This window comes from Apodemus sylvaticus, chromosome 11 (assembly GCF_947179515.1).
Source record: "Apodemus sylvaticus chromosome 11, mApoSyl1.1, whole genome shotgun sequence".
Lineage (NCBI taxonomy): Eukaryota > Metazoa > Chordata > Mammalia > Rodentia > Muridae > Apodemus > Apodemus sylvaticus.
In genome coordinates, this window is record NC_067482.1 from 75,286,961 (window position 1) to 75,307,703 (window position 20,743).

Sequence of the window (20,743 nt, forward strand, 5' to 3'; positions counted from 1 at the left end):
ATAACTACAGAGATGCACCCTGCAGCCGGGCTGTGGTTCAGCAACCCATCATCCCCCAGAGTCCCTGGGCTTCAAGACAATATGCTGGCTACAGACTCTGACAACAATGTCCACTGTCCAAGACATGGAGGTCCATGCCAGGGACAGGGCATGCAGGATATGGCACAAGGCACTTGCTCCCCAAACCACTGAGCCACACCCCGTGGCACCAGGCAGCATGGCCATGGGTCCTACTTGACTCTCAGGAGCCAGCAGCCGCTTTCCTAGCTCAGGCCTCAGCCACCGAGGCTGCAGAGTGCTCATGTGTCTCCCGGAGTGTGGCACGCTGAGGTTGGCTGTCACAGGCTGACCATCTGGAGACCTGTCCCTAAGGTGACTGTTAGGTGGAAGGCTTTGAGTGGTGAGAGGTTGGAGCGGAGCCCTCAGGATGAGATTAGTGCCCTTAGGAAAGACCTAGAGAAGCTGGCAAGAGGGCACCAGCCAGGAACCCAGCATAGGCCCTCACCAGACAGAGCCTGCCTGAGCCTTGGAGCTCTGGGTGGGGAGAATCCATGTTGGGTCCATCCAGGCCCTCCTGCAGCCTTGTACTGCCATCGCCAGATGTCTGCACACTTGACCCAGTACTGTGCAGCAATGATGTTTCTGTAAGGTACTGGAGCCCCGCCCTGCCTCAGAAGCAGAAGGATCAGGGGATCCACAGCTGGCGGAGGTATCCCCTTTCCAGGAGTGCCTGGTTAAGTGGATAGACACAGAGGACTTGAGAGACCACAGACAGACAGACAGACAGACTTGTGTCAGCCGAGACAGAAGAGCAAAGGGCAGCCCACAGCTGAGCCCTCCATACCCTGCTCCAGCACCCTCCCGGAAGAGCCCAGCAAGGAGCCACCAGATGGGGAATCATGAGGGGGTGGGTGACAGGGCCAAGGAGGGAAGGCTACCCGAGACAGGGAACAGCCTGTGCAAAGGCGTGGCTGTGAGGAGCAAGAGAGGCCTGAGAGAGTGGAAATCTCCAAAACTCAGCCTGGTGGGGCCTGGGGATGTGAGAAGCTTGCAGGAGAGGTCAGGGAGGGGCAGCTGGAAGACAGCCCTCAGCCAAGCTACTGCTGTCCCCAGAAACAATCCCACGCAGGGCTCAGCAGTGCTACAGAACACAATATGGCAGTCCCCAGAATACCGAAGCATCACAAGACACAGCATTTCTACCTCTTGAGATATATACAAAACCAGGAATATCAAATAGGTATCCCATACCAGGTTCACTGTAACTCAGTGACTACACCCAGCAGTAGCTGCCCTGTGTCGGTCATCATGAGCAGACACAATATTGGCCCAAACCATGAACTCAGACTTCCAAGGGAAGATCAGTCAGGTGTGGTGGCGCACTCCTGTAAGCTCAGCACTTGGGGGACCAAGACAAAATTACATCTTTTAGACCAGTTTTGGGCTATATAGCAAGACTCTACCTCAGGAAAAAGGGAGGACATTTTTCTGTGTTTCACCATGCTGCAACATGGATGAAGCTTCAGGACATCGTACTGGTGAGAAAAGCTAGTTGCTGAGAGACAAACACAGGGGGAATCCATTCACATGAGATATTAAAGGCACACACCAAATACGAGGAGACAGAACAGAGAATGCTGGGAGAGGCAGGGAGCGGGGCTGGGCTCGATGAGGACACAGTTTGAATGAAAGAGGTCTGGAGATGGGTGACTTACTGACGTCACTCAACTGGGTATTAAAACATGGTTTAAATAGTAAATTTTATGCTGTACATATTTTACATTTTTTTTTAAAAAAATCAAACATAATACACTAAAACAGAAGCTGCTCCTGCCTGGCTAAGCCATACCCTTCATAGGCAATGGAGTTGCACTGAGCAGGGACAGACTGGTGTAGAAGGAGGTTTGATGCCGGTGAGGGGTCAGGAACTGGGGCTGTGAGGAGAGCAGGTGTGAAACCCAAGCCAGAAGAGGTTCTGGGACCACAGAGAAAGGCTGGAGGAGGCAGACTGCAGTCCTCCTCGGGTGACGAGGACACACTTGCTCTTTCTAAAACAGACCTACCTCTTGAGTGCCTTGTCCCCCTTCCTGGCCCTATGTTGGTAGGAAAAAATGCGGGTGGGGTGAACCTTGAAAACACACAGGCAAAGGCACAGTCACAGCAGAGGTCAGTCTCCTCAGTGACATTGCTCAGGCCAGCAGAGGAGCCACCAGCCCTGCCCTTCAGGGTCAAGGTCAGGGGAATGGCAGCCAAGAGTTGCTTTGGAAGCAAAGGAGGCCTGGGCAGCTGGACCTTAGAAACTCTACAGTGGACAGCAGAGCCAGCGGCCCTGAGGGCTCCTCTCTAAGCTCACTTGGCATGAGCCCAAGCTCAGACAACGTCACCTCTCCTTAGCCTCCCACTGCCTTGTCCTGTCCACACAAGTCACTCGGAGTCCTGAGAGACCAGATGTCACAAAACATCAGACGGTGATGGGAAGGTTCGGGGCCTTGGGCCTCTGATCTCAGCTTGGCCTCTTTCTAGCCATGTGGTCTTGGCTCTCTTCCCTCAAGCCCCAGAGCCCTTGGTGTTTCTGAGGATGTTCAGGAAAGTCTAATGGAACTCCAGTCTCTGAGAGTTCTGAGCTGTGCGCTGCCCTGTGCAAACGGAAGCTGTAATCATGGATCATAAACCCACAGGCCCGGGCCCCAGACTCAACCTCCTTTAATTGCTGGCTTCTTCCTGCCCGGCAAACCGCAGCCTCCCTGCAGAGTTCAGAGCTCTCTCTGCAATTCATTTCTGCCCACCAGAGTTCATGGGCACCTGGGGAAATGGCTCTTGCCAGACACACACACAAGTGCGTTGATGTGGGTCAGGTAGCTGATTCCTGAACGATCCAGTCTCCCTTAGTGGGAGAAGGCAGCCTGTTCAATGCCAGGCCCTGGCTCTTGGCCTGCAAAATGTAGAGGCAGAGGTAGCCAGCCCCTCCCCTCAGCCTTGAGCTGCTGCAGGCCCCAGGACAAGACGCCCCCTCGGGATGCAGGCTCTGTACCTCCCTGGCTAACCGGCTTTATAGAACTGAAAGCAAGAGCTGGTGGTGTCTGACTCCAAACAGTTCCGGCCCCTCCCTGCATCTCTGGCTCTCATGGTCTGTGTGGCTGTGGACACCATGGACACCTCTCCCTAGCCAGGAACTCCCCTAGGGCAAGGGCTCTGCATTGTATGACTACTGCCCTATACCCCAGCTGGGGACAATGCAGAAGCCCCACTCCCAATCCCCCATGCCCAGGAAGAACACTGGTGATGCGTTAATAGTGACTTTCCACCTACAGGTATAGAGAGCATGTGTCCCAGGCGCCATCAGTCCTGAGCCTGAAGTACCTACGTACGGAGTCCTGAGGCCATGACTTCTCCCTAAGCCTCGGCACCTTGGCACAGTTCCCAGACTGCATGCAGAGGCTGCACTGCTTGTGGCTGGCTGTTGGCTCCCGGCAACCCCGAGGCAAGGCTGTGGTCACGACATGGGCAGGGAAGGGACCAAGGGTTTCCAACAAGAAGCCTTGCCCATGACAAGTCATGTAGCACTGGGTTCGTGGTCCCTTGTCCCAGCATGCCCCTCAACTGGCACCATCCCTTGGTGGAGCTGTGTGGAACCTCTTGCCCACAGCAGAGTGTACAGAGCCATATTGGGGCAGTCATGCACTTGGTCAGAGTTTGACTTTGGTCAAGGTTAACTTCTCCCAGATAGCCAGGATCCTGCTCCACCTAGGGCCGAGTGCTCGAAGTAAAGGTTAAGTTCATTGTTCCTCCAGGTCTAGGAATTCCTGAATTAAGCAGGTGACCCACCCAGCTGCCGGAGCAGTCAAGAGGAGGACCTCCAAGAGAAGCTAGACAACTTCCACCGGAACTCAGCCTGGAGTCTGGGGGGAAGGGTTTGCCCAAACTGTTAAAAGGTCTGGCGCCATTAAAGTTTCGGGCTTTGATCAGTGAATATTGTCTTAGCCGTACTTCTTTTCGCCCCTCTTCCCTATTTATTCCTCAGCTTCTGTTCCAGAAACCCACTTCGTAATAGCTGCAGGCAGCTATGGAACCCTACAGCTGAGAGTCAGCCTGAGTGGACCCCCCATAAGACCTGATGTGGGGTAGGGAGAGGGGGCTGGGAGAAGACATAGGATGTGACTTTGGCTCCTGTCCCCTTGCACATGTGGTGACAAATGCCCAGGTTCTCCCTTAGTCACAGCAGCTCCCGGCACTGTCCTCCCTCCCCTCTACGGCAGAACATCTTAAACAGGATGTTGTCATGTTAGTCCTTATGGCACAACCAGCAGGATCCTGTGCAAAGGGCCTGGGGCTTGTGGAAAATGCAGATCCTGGACTGGCCAGCCGTATCGGCACAGCCTGGGGGCTCGGGAATCTGCACTGCTGTGACTTGGAGCATTTGCCTTCTCCTTGTCTTCCTCACCTTCTAGCCCTGCTTTAGGGTTGGGTACTCACTGAACATAGCCTCATGGGAACCTTAGGACTGAGAGGTCTCACAGTGTCACATACAAGTGTGGTACCCACAAACACAAAAGACAGGGAGCATAAGAGGCAGAGGGCACAAATGAAGCGACTCCAGGACATCAAGGCACCCTTTTCTCACTCCTTCATCAAGTTCTTTTTGTTTGTTTGTTTGTTTGTTATTGTTCATTTGTTTTTCAAGACATAGTTTTTCTGTGTAGCCCTGGCTGTCCTGGAACTCACTCTGTAGACCAGGCTGGCCTCGAACTCAGAAATCCACCTGCCTCTGCCTCCCAAGTGCTGGGACTAAAGGTGTGCGCCACCACTGCCCAGCTCTTCATCAAGTTCTTATTTGGTGATATACCACTTCCTCCAGGCGACATGCCAGGATTTCACTGAGGTCAGGTTCTACCCACCGCCTCCTTGAGAAGTTCTTTCTCACCAGGTGTAGTCAACGTCTTGTTTGTCTTCCTCAACGGATGGAGACTTCTGAGGGAGAAATAGCATCCTGGCAAGGATTTGACACAAAAGTGACTCTGTCATCATGTCTCAAGCCACCATACTGGCTGTGTTAGGGGCCACTTGTCTTGAGGGCACTGGGGCAGGGTGGGGGCTGCCTCTGCAGAAGGCCAAGGTCTGGGAGCCATGTCTCCTGGCCTCTGTCACATCAGCAAATGGCATGTTCTTCTCAGGCATGTGAATAGAAGCCACGCCCAGCTAGGTGCCCGCATTAGACCAGTGCCCTGCTAGCTTGAGCTGTCCCTGGTCCCCAGATCTGAGCAGAGCCCTGTTGAGACCCACTGAACCTCAGGGTGTCGGGGGGGGGGGGAGGGGCTCAGAGTCAGAAAGAGGAGATGCCCTAGCTTAGAACAGGCCACCAGTGGGAAAGAATTCCCAGAGCCCCTGGTATGGGACAAAAATTATCTCAAGATTCCAACTTATGGTCAGATACACTTTCCAAGGTACCAGCCATGGAACCATAGGTCTCATTTCAAGTAAAAAGGAGGACTCACTTTTCCATGGTGAAGGCACCTTTCAGTGTATAATAACGGTACCACAATATCTCTGTCTCATAATGGTTGAAGAACAGAAGTCTTGTCTGTGGGAAGGGGTGGCTAGAGAGAGGGAAGGGCTCTGGATGGAAGGGCTCTGGGCAGGAGGCTAGTTCAATGCTGAGTGTCACTAGGAAGGTTCCTCCTCGACTCAGTATGCCCACCTGTAAAATGGGTGAAGCCTTAGGGAGATCAGTCTGTTGCTCTGTCCCTATGTCATCAGCTCACAGAGCAGTTTGCTCCATCCATGAGAAAGACACTGTTAGTTACTTCAAATCTGGTACTCAGCCTATATTCCCCATTTTATTCCTCCATCTGAGACCCCAGCCCATGGATGGCGCAGCCCATGTTCAACATGGATGTCAGCTCCCCAGTAAATCCAATCTATAAATTCCCTCTACGCTGTGCCCCAGGAGCATTTGCTGGGTCATTGTAGACCCTATCAAGTTGATGGCCAGTACTAACCATTACAGATAATGTCTATCGGACTCAGGGCTGCCACCTTCATTGGCCTCAGAACTGGAAAAGCATTGTGGGAGACACATGTTTCTGGCCTGCAGGTCTGAACCCCACTGCCCAGTCCTGCCCGTCACATGACGTCAGGCAGGCCACACTTTATGTCCAACACTTGCAGATGGGAGCAATGACATCCCAGCACGGGGATTTGTAAGGGTCGGAGGTCATGCCTGCACATGTCCCCAGAGTGCCCAGGGCCCTCGGATGCTATAAAAGACAGGCATTGACTGCTGTGAGATAGAGCAATGGCTCCCTGAGGACCTGCCCGGTCAGCAGCCGGAGTTTCTGAGGTTGCCACACCCGGGGTATATTTAGCTCTCCGCTGAGGCACTGCCAGGTGTGAGCATTCCATCTGACCAAGGACGCAGAATTTCAGGAGAGCAGTAATTTCTCATCAGCAACGTGAAATTTGCTCCTGCACAGAAGGCCCTCTTTCGTTTATAACTGCAGATGGACTCATCACTAGAGATCACATCACACAAACATTTGGGTCCCTGGGCTGACAGCCTGCCAGGTGCCACTCAAAGCCGGAGCTCTGTAGTGAGTATAGACTGCCAGCCATGGGTGGGGAAGCCAACGGCTGCTCTCTAGGGGAACATGCTTGAGACCAGTCTGAGCAAAGCCGTCGCTCACACAGCCTTGAAGTGGATCAGCTGTGAGAACCTGAGAAGCAACAAACTAGGAGTAGAGGAAGAGTTCTCATGCCTTTACCCCTCTGACGCGCTTGTTGTAAAAACCTTTCTAAGGCAGCACTGTGTGCAAACTTATATCCCCAATTCTCCATCTAGTGCTGACACAGATGCTGGGTCGATTAATCCCTCAGTATTACTTTAATGAGTGTATAACCTTCCATCCTTTTATTTTTTTTTTTTTTTTTTTTTTTTTTTTTTTTTTTTTGGAGACAGGGATTCTCTGTATAGCCCTGGCTGTCCTGGAACTCACTCCGTAGACCAGGCTGGCCTCGAACTCAGAAATCTGCCTGCCTCTGCCTCCCAGAGTGCTGGGATTACAGGCATGTGCCACCACAGCCCGGCTTTTTGTTTGTTTGTTTGTTTGTTTGTTTTGTTTTGTTTTGTTTTTTAATTTTTTTAAAAGGATAGTTTTGTTTGTTTGTTTGTTTGGGTTTTGGGGGGGTTGTATTTGGTTTTTTTGAGACAGGGAGTCTCTGTATAGCCCTGGTGGTCCTGGAACTCACTCTGTAGACCAGTCTGGCCTCGAACTCAGAAATCCGCCTGCCTCTGCCTCCCAGAGTGCTGGGATTACAGGTGTGCACCACCACCGCCTGGCTAAAAACCTTCCGTTCTTAATCAGAAGTTCTCAGAGTGGTCCAGAAATTCCCATTAGTGCCCAAGAAGCTCTTGGGGCTTATTTGGGTCAAGAGCATTTTGTTACTGAGACTAGAATGTTCTGGACACTGGTGGATGCTATGGTTTGGATACTATGGTGGTTTGAATCAAAATGGCTCCTTAGGTTCATAGGGAGTGGCACCATTGGGAGGTGTGGCCCTGCTGCAGTAGGTGTGGAGGGAGTGTGACACCGGAGATGGGCTTTGAGGTCTCAGAAGCTCAAGCCAGGCCTAGAGAGTCTCTATCTCTTCCTGCTGCCCAGGGATCCAGATATAGACCTCTCAGCAACTTCCCCAGCACCATGTCTATCCGCAGGCTACCATGCTCCCCACCATGGTGACAGAGAACTAAACCTCTGAACTGTAAGCCAGCCCCCACAAAATGTTGTCCTTTATAAGAGTTGCTGTGGTCCAGCAATAAAACTGTAACTAAGACGGATACTGAGTGTTTTCAAAAGGAGTGTGTGTTGAAGGCTCGCCTGCCTGGGTGGTCCTACGGGTAGGAGAAGCCCTTATGAGATGTGGCCTACAGGAAGGCCCTTGTATCACTGCGGTTGATCTCCTGTCTTCGTTTCTTGTCCTATCTGAGGTGAAGTGATGAAATACCCTGACGAAAGGAACTTAAGTGTTTACTTTTGTTCTCAGCTCAAGGCACAGACCATCCCAGCAGGATCAAGGCAGCCAGAGCTGGACCACGATTAGGAAACAGAGAGATGAGCCAACGTTAGTGCTCTGCTCACAGTCTCCAGTTTACACAGTCCAGGCCGTCACTGTCTACGATGGGTCTTCCCACCTCCACGGGCGCAGATGATTCCCCCACAGGCCCGCGTCCCAGGTGATTTCAGATAATTAACAGTCACCATGGCAGCTTCTGAAGCAGACAGTGAGGTCCCAACCTCTCTGCTTCCTCCTGTTTCACACCTGTGAGGGTAAGCAGTTTCTCTGCCACACATGCCCAACCATCACCATCAACAACATCAGGAGACAAAAAAACAGTGGATCTGCCCAATGAGGGACTGGTATTCTGAATCCAGATCCAGATAGGTACCTTCTTCTATTCATAAGTTAAATGTCCTTGGGTATTTTGTGATAGCAACAGAAAGCTAACAGAAGATTGTACTAGAAGCTATTGACTGTAACTGTGCTCAGGCAGGAGGAAGAGCCTAGGCGTTAACAAGGGGTTCGGAGGCATCTGAAGGAATGGGCTAGAGGAGACCCTGCAGGCTGTTGGGAAGCTCAGAGAGCCATCCTGGGGAGCTCAGAAGACCAGGGTGCTACAGGAACTGTGCACAGTGGAGTCTGCTGAGGATGATTCGGATGGAGTGGGGATTCCACCCATCACTAGGCAAGTGGTCTCTTCTCTTGCTATACCTCAGGAAGGAATATGGCTGTATTTTTCAATGTCCTGACAGCATGTGAGAGGACAGGCTAGTTTATCTGACAGAAACCATGTCATGGCAACAACACAATGGTCAGGCTTTGGCATGGACATCACTAGCTGGGGTGTGCAAGCCGCTGGCTGCATCTCACCAGATGTACAACAAGAATGAGGACCAAAGAGCAGCAAAGCAGAGACATTTGGAAAGTTCGGCTTGGGCAGAAGGAGCCTGTGAAAAATATTAGCTGGGAGGTGCGGCTGCTAACTCCCAGGCAGGTGATGCTTGGGGTTCCTGAGAGATAGGCAAGTGGCTGCAGAGATGCCGCAGGCACCGAGACCAGAAACAAACAAGGCAAAGCTGTCTCAGAGAACTTCCGGGATAGAATGCTTTCTTGAAAGAGCACCAGGGTGCCCCGTGTGTCACAGCCCACATAAGTTGGGCCAACAAGGCACCGAGAGGCCATTGCAGCAGTTGTGGTCCAAGCCCACCCTGAAACAACCCCTTTTGTTCACAGATCCTGGACTGTCCATGGGATGCTGGCTTCACAGAGGTGCAGAATGTGGGGCTTTCCTTGGCATGACAGAGGAAGGCTCCGAAAGGCCAGGCCCAAGCTACAGGACTGGAATTCCTGCAAACAGCCCCAGCAGATGCTGAGGGAAGCTGCAGATAACATAGAAACCCACTGGAGAGAGGCTGTGGGTTACAGCCAACACGGCTGAAGTGGCAGAATTGCCTAAGCCCTCAGGGGCGGAGGAGGGACTGCACCCTTCTACAGGGTTCCTCAGATGTTGGCCATGCAAATTTAGGGTTTCATGTCTGTCCTGCTGTGCTTGGGTCTTGCATTGGGCCAATACCTCCCATTTTCCTATTCCTAAATTTCAAATAAGAATGTTTACCTTAGAAAGTATAATTTTCTTTACTTCATTTTTTTAAAGATGTATTTATTTTAGTACACAGTTGCTGTCTTCAGACACACCAGAAGAGGGCGTCAGATCTCACTGCAGATGGTTGTGAGCCACCACGTGGCTGCTGGGAATTGAACTCAGGACCTCTGGAAGAACAGCCAGTGCTCTTAACCTCTGAGCCATCTCTCCAGCCCCCTTTCACTTTTATTTTTAAACAGGGGCTCACAGCTTAGACTTTTTGAGTCAAGGCTTTTGAAGCCTTGAACTCGGGCTTTTTGTTTGATTGGTTTTGTCATTTTTAATTTGAATTTGGACTTCCAAGAAGCAGTAGGACTGGAGAGACAAGTTGGGTCTTGGGAATGGAGAGGTACGGTCTGCACCCTGAGGTGGAGATGAAGCTTTGCATCACGTGGGGATGTTATAATTTGGTTTTTTAAATTTCCCTAAGGCCCCAGTAAAGAAGGCTAGGTCCTTTACCTTGGGAGGTGGTGGCCTAATCTTTAGGAGGTGTGGCCAAGGGAAGTGTCAGGCCACTGGGAGTGTGTCCTCTAAGCATGCAGTGGGGCCCAGCCTCTACCATAGCCTTTGCTTTTCTGCCATGAGGTGAGCAGAATTACTCGGCCCCGTGCCCCACCCCACATTGCATCCACATCCCAGCAGAGGCCTGAGAGCCCTGGGAGCCATGCAAGGGAGCTCACAGAAACAGTTCCTGTTTATACGTGATTGCCATAGGTTTTTTGGTTGGTAACAGGAGCTGACAGTCGCCCTCACTGTCCCCAGACTGCAGTTTTTGCAGAGGCTGCACATGTGATATCATAAGCAACTGATCATGAAACCAAACATCAGAGTCTGGTCACTGTGAATCCAGGTGCTAACGAGATTCACAAACCTGCAAAGCGACTCCACGCTCAACTGTGCTCACGGGTTCACACAAGAGCAGTTTATTACACTTTTAATTTAACAACTTAAAGAAATTCTGTATTTTAATTTCTAGCTTAGCAAATATCCTTAAGTGCAACCCATATAAAAGTACTTAAAGCTGGGTCCTAGGGCCCTGGAGGCCCGGGGGAGCCTGTGGAACTGACAGCAGCTTTCTAGGCCTGTGATCTCTGCCTGGACGCATCAGGGGATGACACAGCCCTCCCTCCATCATGGCTTCTGATGCCCAGCCCCCAGCCATACTGGGAGCAACATCTCAGCCGCAGCTCCCAAGGCAGCACCCTGCTCTCAGGAGTCCTGAGTACTTAAGGCCCAGGATGTTTCCCTAACTGCTTCTAAGAGACAGCCCTGTCTCCTAGCTCTGGAAATGGTAAGCTTGGGGCTCACGGAGTGTCTACATTTAGTGAATGAAGAGAAATGGTCTTTACCCTATGAAAAGTTATCCTCACATTCTCAAACTACAGGAACAAAGAAGTATCCACCCAGCCACAGAATATTCCAGAAGCTGTATTGACTGACTAATGATTTCAAAAGAGGTCATTTTTCCTCCTCAAAATATCTAAGAATACGGTTCTTATGTGAGTATTGAGGTTTTGTGGTATGATTAAGGTGCCGTAAAGCTAAAATCCATGTCACCCAGGATTGTCTGGGTGACATGCCAACTGTCCTTATGAGAAGGAAGCAGAGGGAATTTATACAAGCAGGTCACTGTGGGAAGATGGAAGACACGGTTGCAGGCCTGGTTTTAGAGATCGAATTGACGCAGCTACAAGCCATGGAATGCAGACAGCCACCAAAGCAGAAACAGGCATGTATTAACTATTTTAGAGGCTGAGAGGCATGACCACCCACCAACATCAGCCAGGCTTGACCACTGGTGTCCCAGGCTGCTGGTGGGCACATCTGTGCTATCCTAATCCTCCCTGGGGCTAGCAGGGACACCAGGCAGAGGGCTCCCCTGGGCCTTGGCTCTGTGTAATATTTCCCAGGTGACCAGGAAGGCCCTGACTATAGATAATCTCCCAATGCCACCAGCATCTAGAACCAGCCAGGTCTCACATCTGAAAGAGGGCACAAACGGCCTCAAACCCGAGGGGCTCCGGGGTGAGAAACAAGATCGTCCCCAGCTCCAGCTGTGTCTCACCTCACCCTGGGAACACAAAACTGCAATGAAGAATTTCATGTGGCTTCTATTCTCAGAGGTGCCAGGGACACAGTTAGCCCCACATGGGTGTTGGCAGAGCTCCCTGGAAGAATGATGTTCAGAGGAACTCTATGGATGTGTAGTAGTTGAACTCCACTAAAACAAGACCCCCTCAATGGGGAAAATGGTTTGGGGTGGAGGAGGACTTGGGGGGCATCCCGCATCCCGTGGTTCATGGCCCATCCTCCATATTTGGAGCCAGCAGCCCATAAGGTCCTCTCCTGGCTCTGTTCTGGTTGTCGCTTTTCCATCTCTTCTGACCTGCCTCTCACCAATGAAGACCCACCTGGGTAACCCAGAATCGCGTCCCCACGGCAGGGCCCTCATTTACACATCTGAACACTCCCTCTGCCCATGTAAAGCTGACACGGTGACTAGTTCCAAAAATTAGGACAAGAGGCCCCCGGGGGGCTGGGATCCAGCCCTCACATTGTCTGCGAAGAAGCATATCAGAGAGGGTCAGTAGCAGCCCTGGGTTGCACAGCAGACAGGGCCTGACCTGAGTTCTTGGCAGGGAAGTCCATTGGTTCAAAGCTAAGGTCTGATGGAGTGCAAGGCTCTGTGGTCACGTGTAGCTGGAGCTACAGTGGGAAAGCAGGCAAAGACCAGAGTGGGGTGGGGCAGGAGGCAGGGAGCTGGCAAGCAGGGCTAGCAGTGAAGACAGAGGAGTTAAAGACTGAAGACTTCCAGGACACCCTGGAACAAAGGAAGCTTCAACCAGGCTGAGGCTAGACTGCCAGAAACACTAGGTGGCAACACCCTCAAGGTGACTCCTCCCCTTACTCATCTCCCTCCCCTTTTCCTTCTACTCTTCATCCATTTCCCCTTTCACTTCTCCCCTTCCCCCTTCCTTCCTTTCTTTCTCCTTCCCTCCCCCATGTCCTCCCTCCCAGTGTAACTCTTCCACCTGTCCCTCCCCCTTTCCCTCCCTCCTCCTCCCCTACCCCTTCTCCCAGCACACTGTCCTGCATACCTACACCCATACCTTCCCTCACCTCTGGGAGTTTTGCTCCCTGGACCCAGGGCAGTGTGGGATTTAAGCTCCCCAAATGAGCCCTGTTCCTAGAGAAGTCACAGTCCAGGACAGACACTGACAGCAGGCTCTCTACCTGTCAGTCACGATCCTTTCACAGGGGTCACCTAAGACCATTGGAAAACACAGAGATTTGCATTACGCTTTATAACAGTAGTAAAATTACAGCTATGAAGTAACAATAAAAATAATTTTATGGTTGGAGGTCACCACAACATGAGGAACCGTATGAAAGGGTTGCAGCGTCAGGAAGGTCAAGAACCACTGGGCTAGGAGAAAGACCCAGCTTCCTCATCATGGGACTGTGAGGATAGCATTATGTTCCCAGGGTGCTGCAGAAGAATCAGCCCTGTCACCCATCACCTGTGGTGATGCAACCCCCCCCCAATCCCAAGGCTCCCTTCTGCCTCTCCCCAACGTTCTCTCCCTCCAGCTTTCTAGGGTCCCCTCCTAACTAACCAGAAGCACCACCTCTCTCCTGTACCCAACTGTAATGGAAGCCAAGACCATTAAGGACAAAGTACTGGAATGTCACAAGTCATCTTGGCGACAATGAAGGCAGCCCTTAGGGATCTGCTTCACTGGCATCTTGTGCCCACTAAAGCACCAATGGGAGATGGGGCCTTGAAGGTGTCATTTGCCCTGTCAGATCCTGAAGGTCTCAGAGAAGCATATGTACTCTGAGTGACAGAGGAGTCAAGCATGAGGCAGGACACTACTGTACCCACTCACTCTCCCAGAGCAGGTGTCAAGGAGCTACCTCCCCTGTCAGGAACACTCTAAGAGGCTTGGGGGCTCTGAGAAGGACTCTGAGGCCCGCTGTGTCCTGAGGACAGACTCCTGCAAGCTCTGTGTCACCATGCTGCCTCACCGCCTCTCCCTGATGCTGTGTATCAAGAACCCAAGGCCTAGAAAGCTCAACTCAGGAGACGTGACTCAACACAGTGCCTCTGCCTCTGAGGATAAGCTGATGCACTGACTGGGAACTCCCTAGAGATCAGAGATGTAAACAAGTGTGGGGCGGTTCTGGACCAAGCAGCAGTAAAAAGACAGGCATGTTGCAAAATGGCTTAGGAGGTAAGCTGACTTTGCGCAGAGGACAAGTTTGGGTGTTCCCAAGTGGTGCAGAGTGTTCCAGATGTTCCTATACTACTGCTTCCAAGGACCTGCCAGGTCTTGACGAATCCCCCAAAGCAGGCGCTAGCTCTGTCTCACAGGTGGGCAAACTGTAGCCAAGGTCAGTTGGAGAAGCACACTAACAGTGGGGCCAGAGTCCCACTGCACCACGGGCCGTCTACGCTCTCCACAGAGTACAGACTGCCCTCACAGACTGCGACCTGTTTAGCCATGGAGCAGGTGGCATGGGACCCCTGATATAGCATCCACACAGTACCTGCTTGGGACACACCAGCTCACCACCAGCCAAAAGCCCCCAACTAGAGAGTGTCTAGCACCAGCCCCAGGCGGATCCAGACAGCAGAAGTGAGGGTCTCAGAATGGAAGCCCACCCCACACCTACCCTAATTCTTCCCACAGAGCCAAAAAGGCAGTTACTGTGTGTGCGACTGGGTGTCTCCTCCCTGTCAGGCTCTCGGCTCCTACTTCCGGATCCTCATCCCACCCAAAGCATAAGAGCCAAAACACTTCCCCGGAGGGTGACATGGTGACGAAGTCAGAAGAGGAACTCTGGCAGCACATTTACCTGAAATGATATCAGCCTCAGAAACATTGTCATGGTCAGGCAGGGTCACACACGCCAAGATGACCCTGTTGTTGCCCGAAAGTACACAAAGTCACAAGGAGGGACAATAACTTGCCCCAGCAGGGCAAGACAATGGAAACCAGAAGAGATCTGAGTATAATGACTGCCACCTTCAAGTGAATAGGGGACCCTGGCGGGCCAAGGCCCGGCATGCGTGCAGTGGGTATCGGAGACAGAGGTAAGTGTCGAACCTGGAGTCGGGGTTACCCACTGGGAGGTGTGTGAGCTGCTCATTGTAAGAATTCCTCCCTGGGATCAGAGCTGTCAAAGTGTGGATCAATGACCCCAGGGGGAGACTTTGCAGAAGGCAGAGGAAGCCACTGGAGATGGGTGCCAGCGAGCCCTGGAACTGGGAAGTTTGAGCAAAGCTCTCTGGCTCAGGTGAGAAGGCAGAAGCTCTGAGGCGATGCTCCAGGGTCGGACCTACGCACACAAAGCAGTCATCTACACATCACCAGGCAACAGCCTCCCTGAGGTTCAAATTCCAGCTCCCCCACTTACCAATTTTGTGACACCAGGTAACTGCTGGTACCTGCAAGGCCTCAGTTTCCCCTCCTGGGAACCCCAGCACTAGACCTGTGTGATATGAGGAGGATACAAGAGAAAGCTGATCCCTGGTCTGGCCTGAGGCCCTGAGGAAGCACCCTGTGAGCATGGTTACTGAGGTGACATATAAGCCTGTCTGTCCTACCCTGGTGCTGCGGATACCCTAGAAGCCCTGAGCTGTGTGGTGGTGGAAATATTCCCGGAGTAAACAGAGATGAGGCACTCGAGTTACTGTGCCAGGGACCAGCAGCCTCAGGGCTCTGAGCAGCAACTTGGTTGTAGCCCAGCGTGCTTGAAGCAGCCCAGAAGCCCCCATCACAGCACATGGTAGTGACTAAATCTGGGAGCTGACACTGCCTGTCACAATGTCTTCCTGTGGTAGCTCTTTTACCTGCTCTTTGAGGCTCTGCCAGGCAGCTGGCAGTGGTACTGAGTGCCTAGCATCCTTGGTCCCCCAAGACCCTGACACATGATCAGGAAAATACAGAGGACAGCAGAGGCAAAAAGCCATCCCAGGAGCCCTGATTCCAGAGACGGTCTCCCCATACCTCCTATGAGGCCCACAGGAAAGCACACGGAAGGGCTCAAGGCTTCCATGCACAGAACAGCCACAGACTCTAGATCAGGGTGGGCATGGGGCCAGCATCCATGACTCCCAACAGCTGCCAGTGTCAGCAACTGTGGCCTGGACTGGCCCTGAGAATAGACAGTGCCCCCGTTTAAAGGGCCAGTAACAAGCCAGGGCCTTCCTTGGGTCTCCGCTGTGTCCCCTCCCCCGATCAGAGCTCTAGGGTATGCTGGGGAGGTGATTCAGGAACACTTAAAGGGCCATAGGACCTTCTCTTTCCCAAAATATCGATGGACTTCTCAAGAGTTCATCAACATCAAACCTGATTCTAGAAAATACCCAACTACCTCATTATCAGAAACTTAATCTGGGGTAGCTAGCTTAGAAATGAACATTGATCATCATAGGAAAAAAAGGTCACATTGGGAACACAGGGCATACAGAGCCAGAGAATGCCAATCCAGAGTCCTCAGAGTCCTGACCAGATGTAACTCCTGACACACTTCAGGGTTAGAGGCTTCCTCTCTGTTACACCTGACCCACAGTGGGGTTGCTAGGGGAGATGGGATATTGTGCCTTCCTGGACTTGCTTGCTTGGCTTTACCCAGCCGTGGACAATGTGTGAGCAGCTGGAAGGGACTTGAGGATGCTCTGGATGTAACCACCCCAATGCGGGACAACAAGGCCCAGAGAAGGAGAGGCACCCATCCAGAGTCAAGGAAAGTACTTTGTACAGCCAGAGTCAGCCTGGCATTCTAATGGTGCCCCTTTGTGCTCTGTGTGAAGGGCAGATATTCCTACAGAACAGACATCCCCTTTCCCTGCATCACTATTCCCAGAACCAAAACAACTCTGCCTCCGGCCTCAGCCTCGACTCTGCATCTCATTACAGAGCAGACCAGGCACAACCGCCCAGCCATTTTCCTGCTAAGGCTTTCTTGTGTGGTAGAGCTGAGATCACAAAGGGATGTGAGTTTTCACGGTCCACTGCTACCTTTTATTTACTTTATTTTATTGTTTATGTGTCCAAGTGTTTTGTCTGATGTATGCCTGTGCACTACCTGTGTGCCTGGTGTCTGAGGAGGCCAGAGGTGAGCATCAAATTCCCCTGGAACTGGAGTTACAGATGGTTATAAGGCACCAAGTGGCTGCTGGGAATCAAACCCTCAGCCTCGGGAAGAACGCCAGTGCTCTTAACCATTTAGCCATCTTTCCTGCTCCCCCTCTGCTGTTTCTTAATGAAATTGGTTTTCTTAAATATTTTCTGCTAATACTGAGAGGCCATCATGTTGATTTTTAATTCCTCCCACACCCAACTAGGATGCATGTTTCGAGAAACTGTTTCTTCAAGTTCTTGTTTGCTGCAGTCTCTGAGCCTAGAGCGAGGAGCATCTCAGACACACAGTAGGCACCTAGTAAACATTTCCAAGCATGATGGCCATCAGTCTTTGTTCTGCACCTTGCCTGGTGACCTGCTCTGCGATGTTAGTGGTACCCAAGCAGACAGACAGCGTGGCCACACGCTGCCCACTCCTGGGCTAGGAGGAGTGAGTGCCACATTCCAAGTGTATTAGAATGCCAGGCTGCTTCTGGATGCACAGAGTACTTTCCTTGAGCCTGGATGGGTGCCTGTCCTTCTCCAAGCCCCAATGTCCTGTGTGGGGGTGGGCACATCCGGAGCATCCCCGGGTCCCTTCCAGCTGCTTACACAGCTGCCACAGGAGTGAAAGGCAGCTGAGCCAGGTTCCCAGTCCTTCACCTGTTATGAGCAGAGTTCTCACGGTGCACTCCTGACCCAGCACCTTAGACTGTCGCTGTGTGGAAACGGCTTAGACAGAGGTCATCAGGATGAGACGAGCCTATGTACCCTCATCTAATCAGCAGGGCGTCCTTGGAAGAGGAGGATTTCAGGACACAGACACACAGAGGGACAACTCTGTGAGGACACAGGAAAGAGAGGCTGTCTACAAGCCAAGGGAGACAGAAATCAGTCTGCAGATGCCTTGATCTTGGTTGTTTTGGCTCCAGGATTGTCCAAAAATAGATTTCTCTCATAAAGCCCCCTGGTCTGTGGCACTTAGTTACAGAATAACACACACACACACACACACACACACACACACACACACCACGTGTGTACACTTGCCTCTACCTCAGCTCAGCCAGGCTAATATCCACCTCCAGGTACATTAAGGCTTAGCAAGTACACAGGCCTTACTGGAGACCCAGTGCATAGTGGCTGAGGCAGCATGGGGTCCACCATATCCAGTCCTGGCTCCCAAGCCCCTTATCTCATTGTGGCCTCATCTCAACAGCACCTTACAGGCTCACTTTACACTGCATACACAACTATAGAGATTCCCTCTGTACATCTGGGGAAACTGAGGCACAGAGAATGGCATGACTAGTATGCTGGATTTAGAACAAGACCATATGCCATGGAACAGCATCTCCTTCTGCCTTGCTGTGGCATTCTGTAAGCCTTTCCTACGTGAAATCAACAGGCAACCACAGGCAGGGTGGCATCCACTGTCCTCAGTGCCACACCAGAACTAGCATGGAGCAGCACTGTGCCCTCATACCCCAGCAGCACCCGCTCTGTCCCCACCACAATGGGGAAGGAGTGTCTAGCCAAGGACGCAGTACAGGTTGCCGGGGGCTCCCATCACCTGCCCACCTGGGCATGGGCAGCACTAGTATCACTCCCTGACCCTCGTGTGCCAGGTTCTAGAATGACACCAGCCATTCCTGGGGTGCCACAGCAGAGTCTTTCCCTGTTGACAATGAAAGCTTCTGACCTGTCCCATGTACACAGCAGCTGCACACTGGGACCCACGTGCCTCTGGCCACTCCCCTCCTGTTGATGAGGGGGATTCTCTGCTGTGCATGCACTAGGCTGGCCAAAGCGAAGACTGACCCACAGGTGGGCAGACAGCACTCGTGTTCTATTTCTAAATGGAGCCCAGAGCACCCAGCAACGACAACAACCTTCCACACTCCTGAGGGGCTGCTGCCTGCGGGGTTCCCCGGCTTAGAGAGGAGCCGAAGTTGCAGGGGAGCAGGCCAAGACTGGGATGGTGTCCCAGTGCAGACCATCATATAAGCCATAATTCAAAACCCAGACTCCTTGCCGTGACAATCCCAGCCCTCCTCCCCTGGGGACAAAAACTACAAATGCAAGGAGTGAGCACCTGTGCTCCCTCTGAGGGCTCCTGATTACAGGAGAACCAGAGGTATCAATTATGGTCTGAAAGCATGAAATTAACCCACACACACCCAGCCATTATCCCCACCGCCATCAGATAAATGTCTGGAGGTCCTGCCAAGCCTGAGGATGCCCTCGCCTTACACCCACAGGTAACAGGTTGGCCATGTCAGGAAGGATCCTGCCTCTCATATCACTTGCTCTCAGTTACTCTCAACAGCCACTGTAGAAGTCCCTCCTTCCTCAGCTAGGAGGGAGAAGGGACAGTTCCCTAGGAGGAGGTACTCCAGGCTGGGAGCCTCCAGTGAACTGTTCCCAAGCTCATTCCCTCCCTGTCCACTTTCCCCTAGAGGAAGCTGCTGTTCCCATTGGTTTATGCAATGTAGCCAAGGGCCACACTGCCATCAGTAGCAACTTCAGCTTGAGGGGAAGCACGCTGGAGTCAGGGAACCCTGGGTTCAATTCCCTATCACTCATCAGAGCTCAAGTCATTGAAGTCTGGTCATCCCAGGACTCCTGAAAATGGAGGCCAGCCCCTCTCTCCTGAGGAATGAAAGGATCGGCCTCCACTGCAAGCTGAACTCTTGAGGCTGTCAGATGGGTGCATTCTGAGGTGATGTACAGATGCTCCCTGAGCCAAGGCCTCCCAGCTCTAGAATCTCAGTTTCCCTCTGAGCACAGGCGCTGCTGGGTTGCAGGGACGTGGGATTTTCCAGCATCACACAGAGGCGGTCAGATCCCTGTGGGTGGGTGCGGTGAGAGAGGTAGAGCTGAGACGCTCAGGATTCAAGGGCTAGAAGGACAACAGCTCACATACAGGCTCTGGCACTGACACACATACAGGCTCTGGCACTCAGATCTGCAGCGGCGAACCTGGGGAGCTCAGGGTCTGCCAGACGCCACCACCCAGGCTCTGCGGGAGCCGCGCAAGGGCGGAGTCCCCTGCTGCAAAGCTCCGCCTGTCATCACACCTCTTTCCATGGTTAGGACTGCGGCGACACAGGGCCCCTTACCGGGACCCGGATCCTTTTACTGAAGCAATCTGGGACCTCCAGAGAAGCAAGGAGTGACACCCGCCAGACAGCTCTGCGCAGCCACCCTAGCTGGCACGGTGGGAAGGGATTCAGGCATATGCCGCTCCGCGCCCCCGGTCTCAGAGACGGAGGCTGCAGGCCGGCCTTTACGGGCTGCACACCCTGGAGAAAAAGTTGGGTGGAGCCGCTGGGCTCAGGAATTAGCTAGAAGAATTGGCTACGCACTGCAGGTGTACCCAGTCCTCGAGACCCTACCGGGGTTGCAGCTACGAACCCGCGGATCCCCGGTCGCAGCTCTCACCTGCACTCATGTCAGCGGCAGTTTCCAGTAGGAAGGTCCCCGCGCTGCGACAGCCCGAGGACCGGGCCGGCAGGTGCGGAGCTGGCACGATCCTCAGCACGCTTGAGGCCAGTAGCTCGGCGCACACAGTACCCGCTGCCCGCAGCGCCACCGCAGCTCGGGGCTCCCGCCCCGCCCCTTTGCCCCGCCCCTCAGCTAGGCCCCGCCCCTTGTCGAGCCGCGGGAGGGTCGCATCCTGGGAAGTGTAGGCGCCGTGCCCCTGCCGCCCGCCTGCGCGCCACCGCAGTTGGACATGTGGACTACAAGTCCCGACAGGCTATGTGTTCCGCTCAGGCGCAGACTGGTGGAAGCACAGGTACCCTGCACCTGCTCCGAGAGCTCTGCAGAGCTGTCAACAGCGTCTAAGGGAGGCGTGTAGGACTGTAGCTCATCTCAGCACTGGAATCTCAAAGAAGGAAGCCCAAGGAAAAGCGAT

General features: G+C 52.8%; 1 protein-coding gene across 1 annotated transcript in view; it reads right to left on the reverse strand.

Annotated features, from left to right (window-relative positions):
- Ablim2 (actin binding LIM protein family member 2) overlaps positions 1–20,419 on the reverse strand; it is a 126,529-nt gene extending 106,110 nt beyond the window's left edge. Inside the window, exon 1 of the mRNA XM_052199151.1 lies at positions 20,269–20,419. Within this exon, the coding sequence (XP_052055111.1) occupies positions 20,269–20,278 (10 nt within the window). The 5' untranslated portion in view covers positions 20,279–20,419. The remainder of the gene's footprint in view (positions 1–20,268) is intronic.
- Between the last annotated feature and the right edge of the window lie 324 nt (positions 20,420–20,743).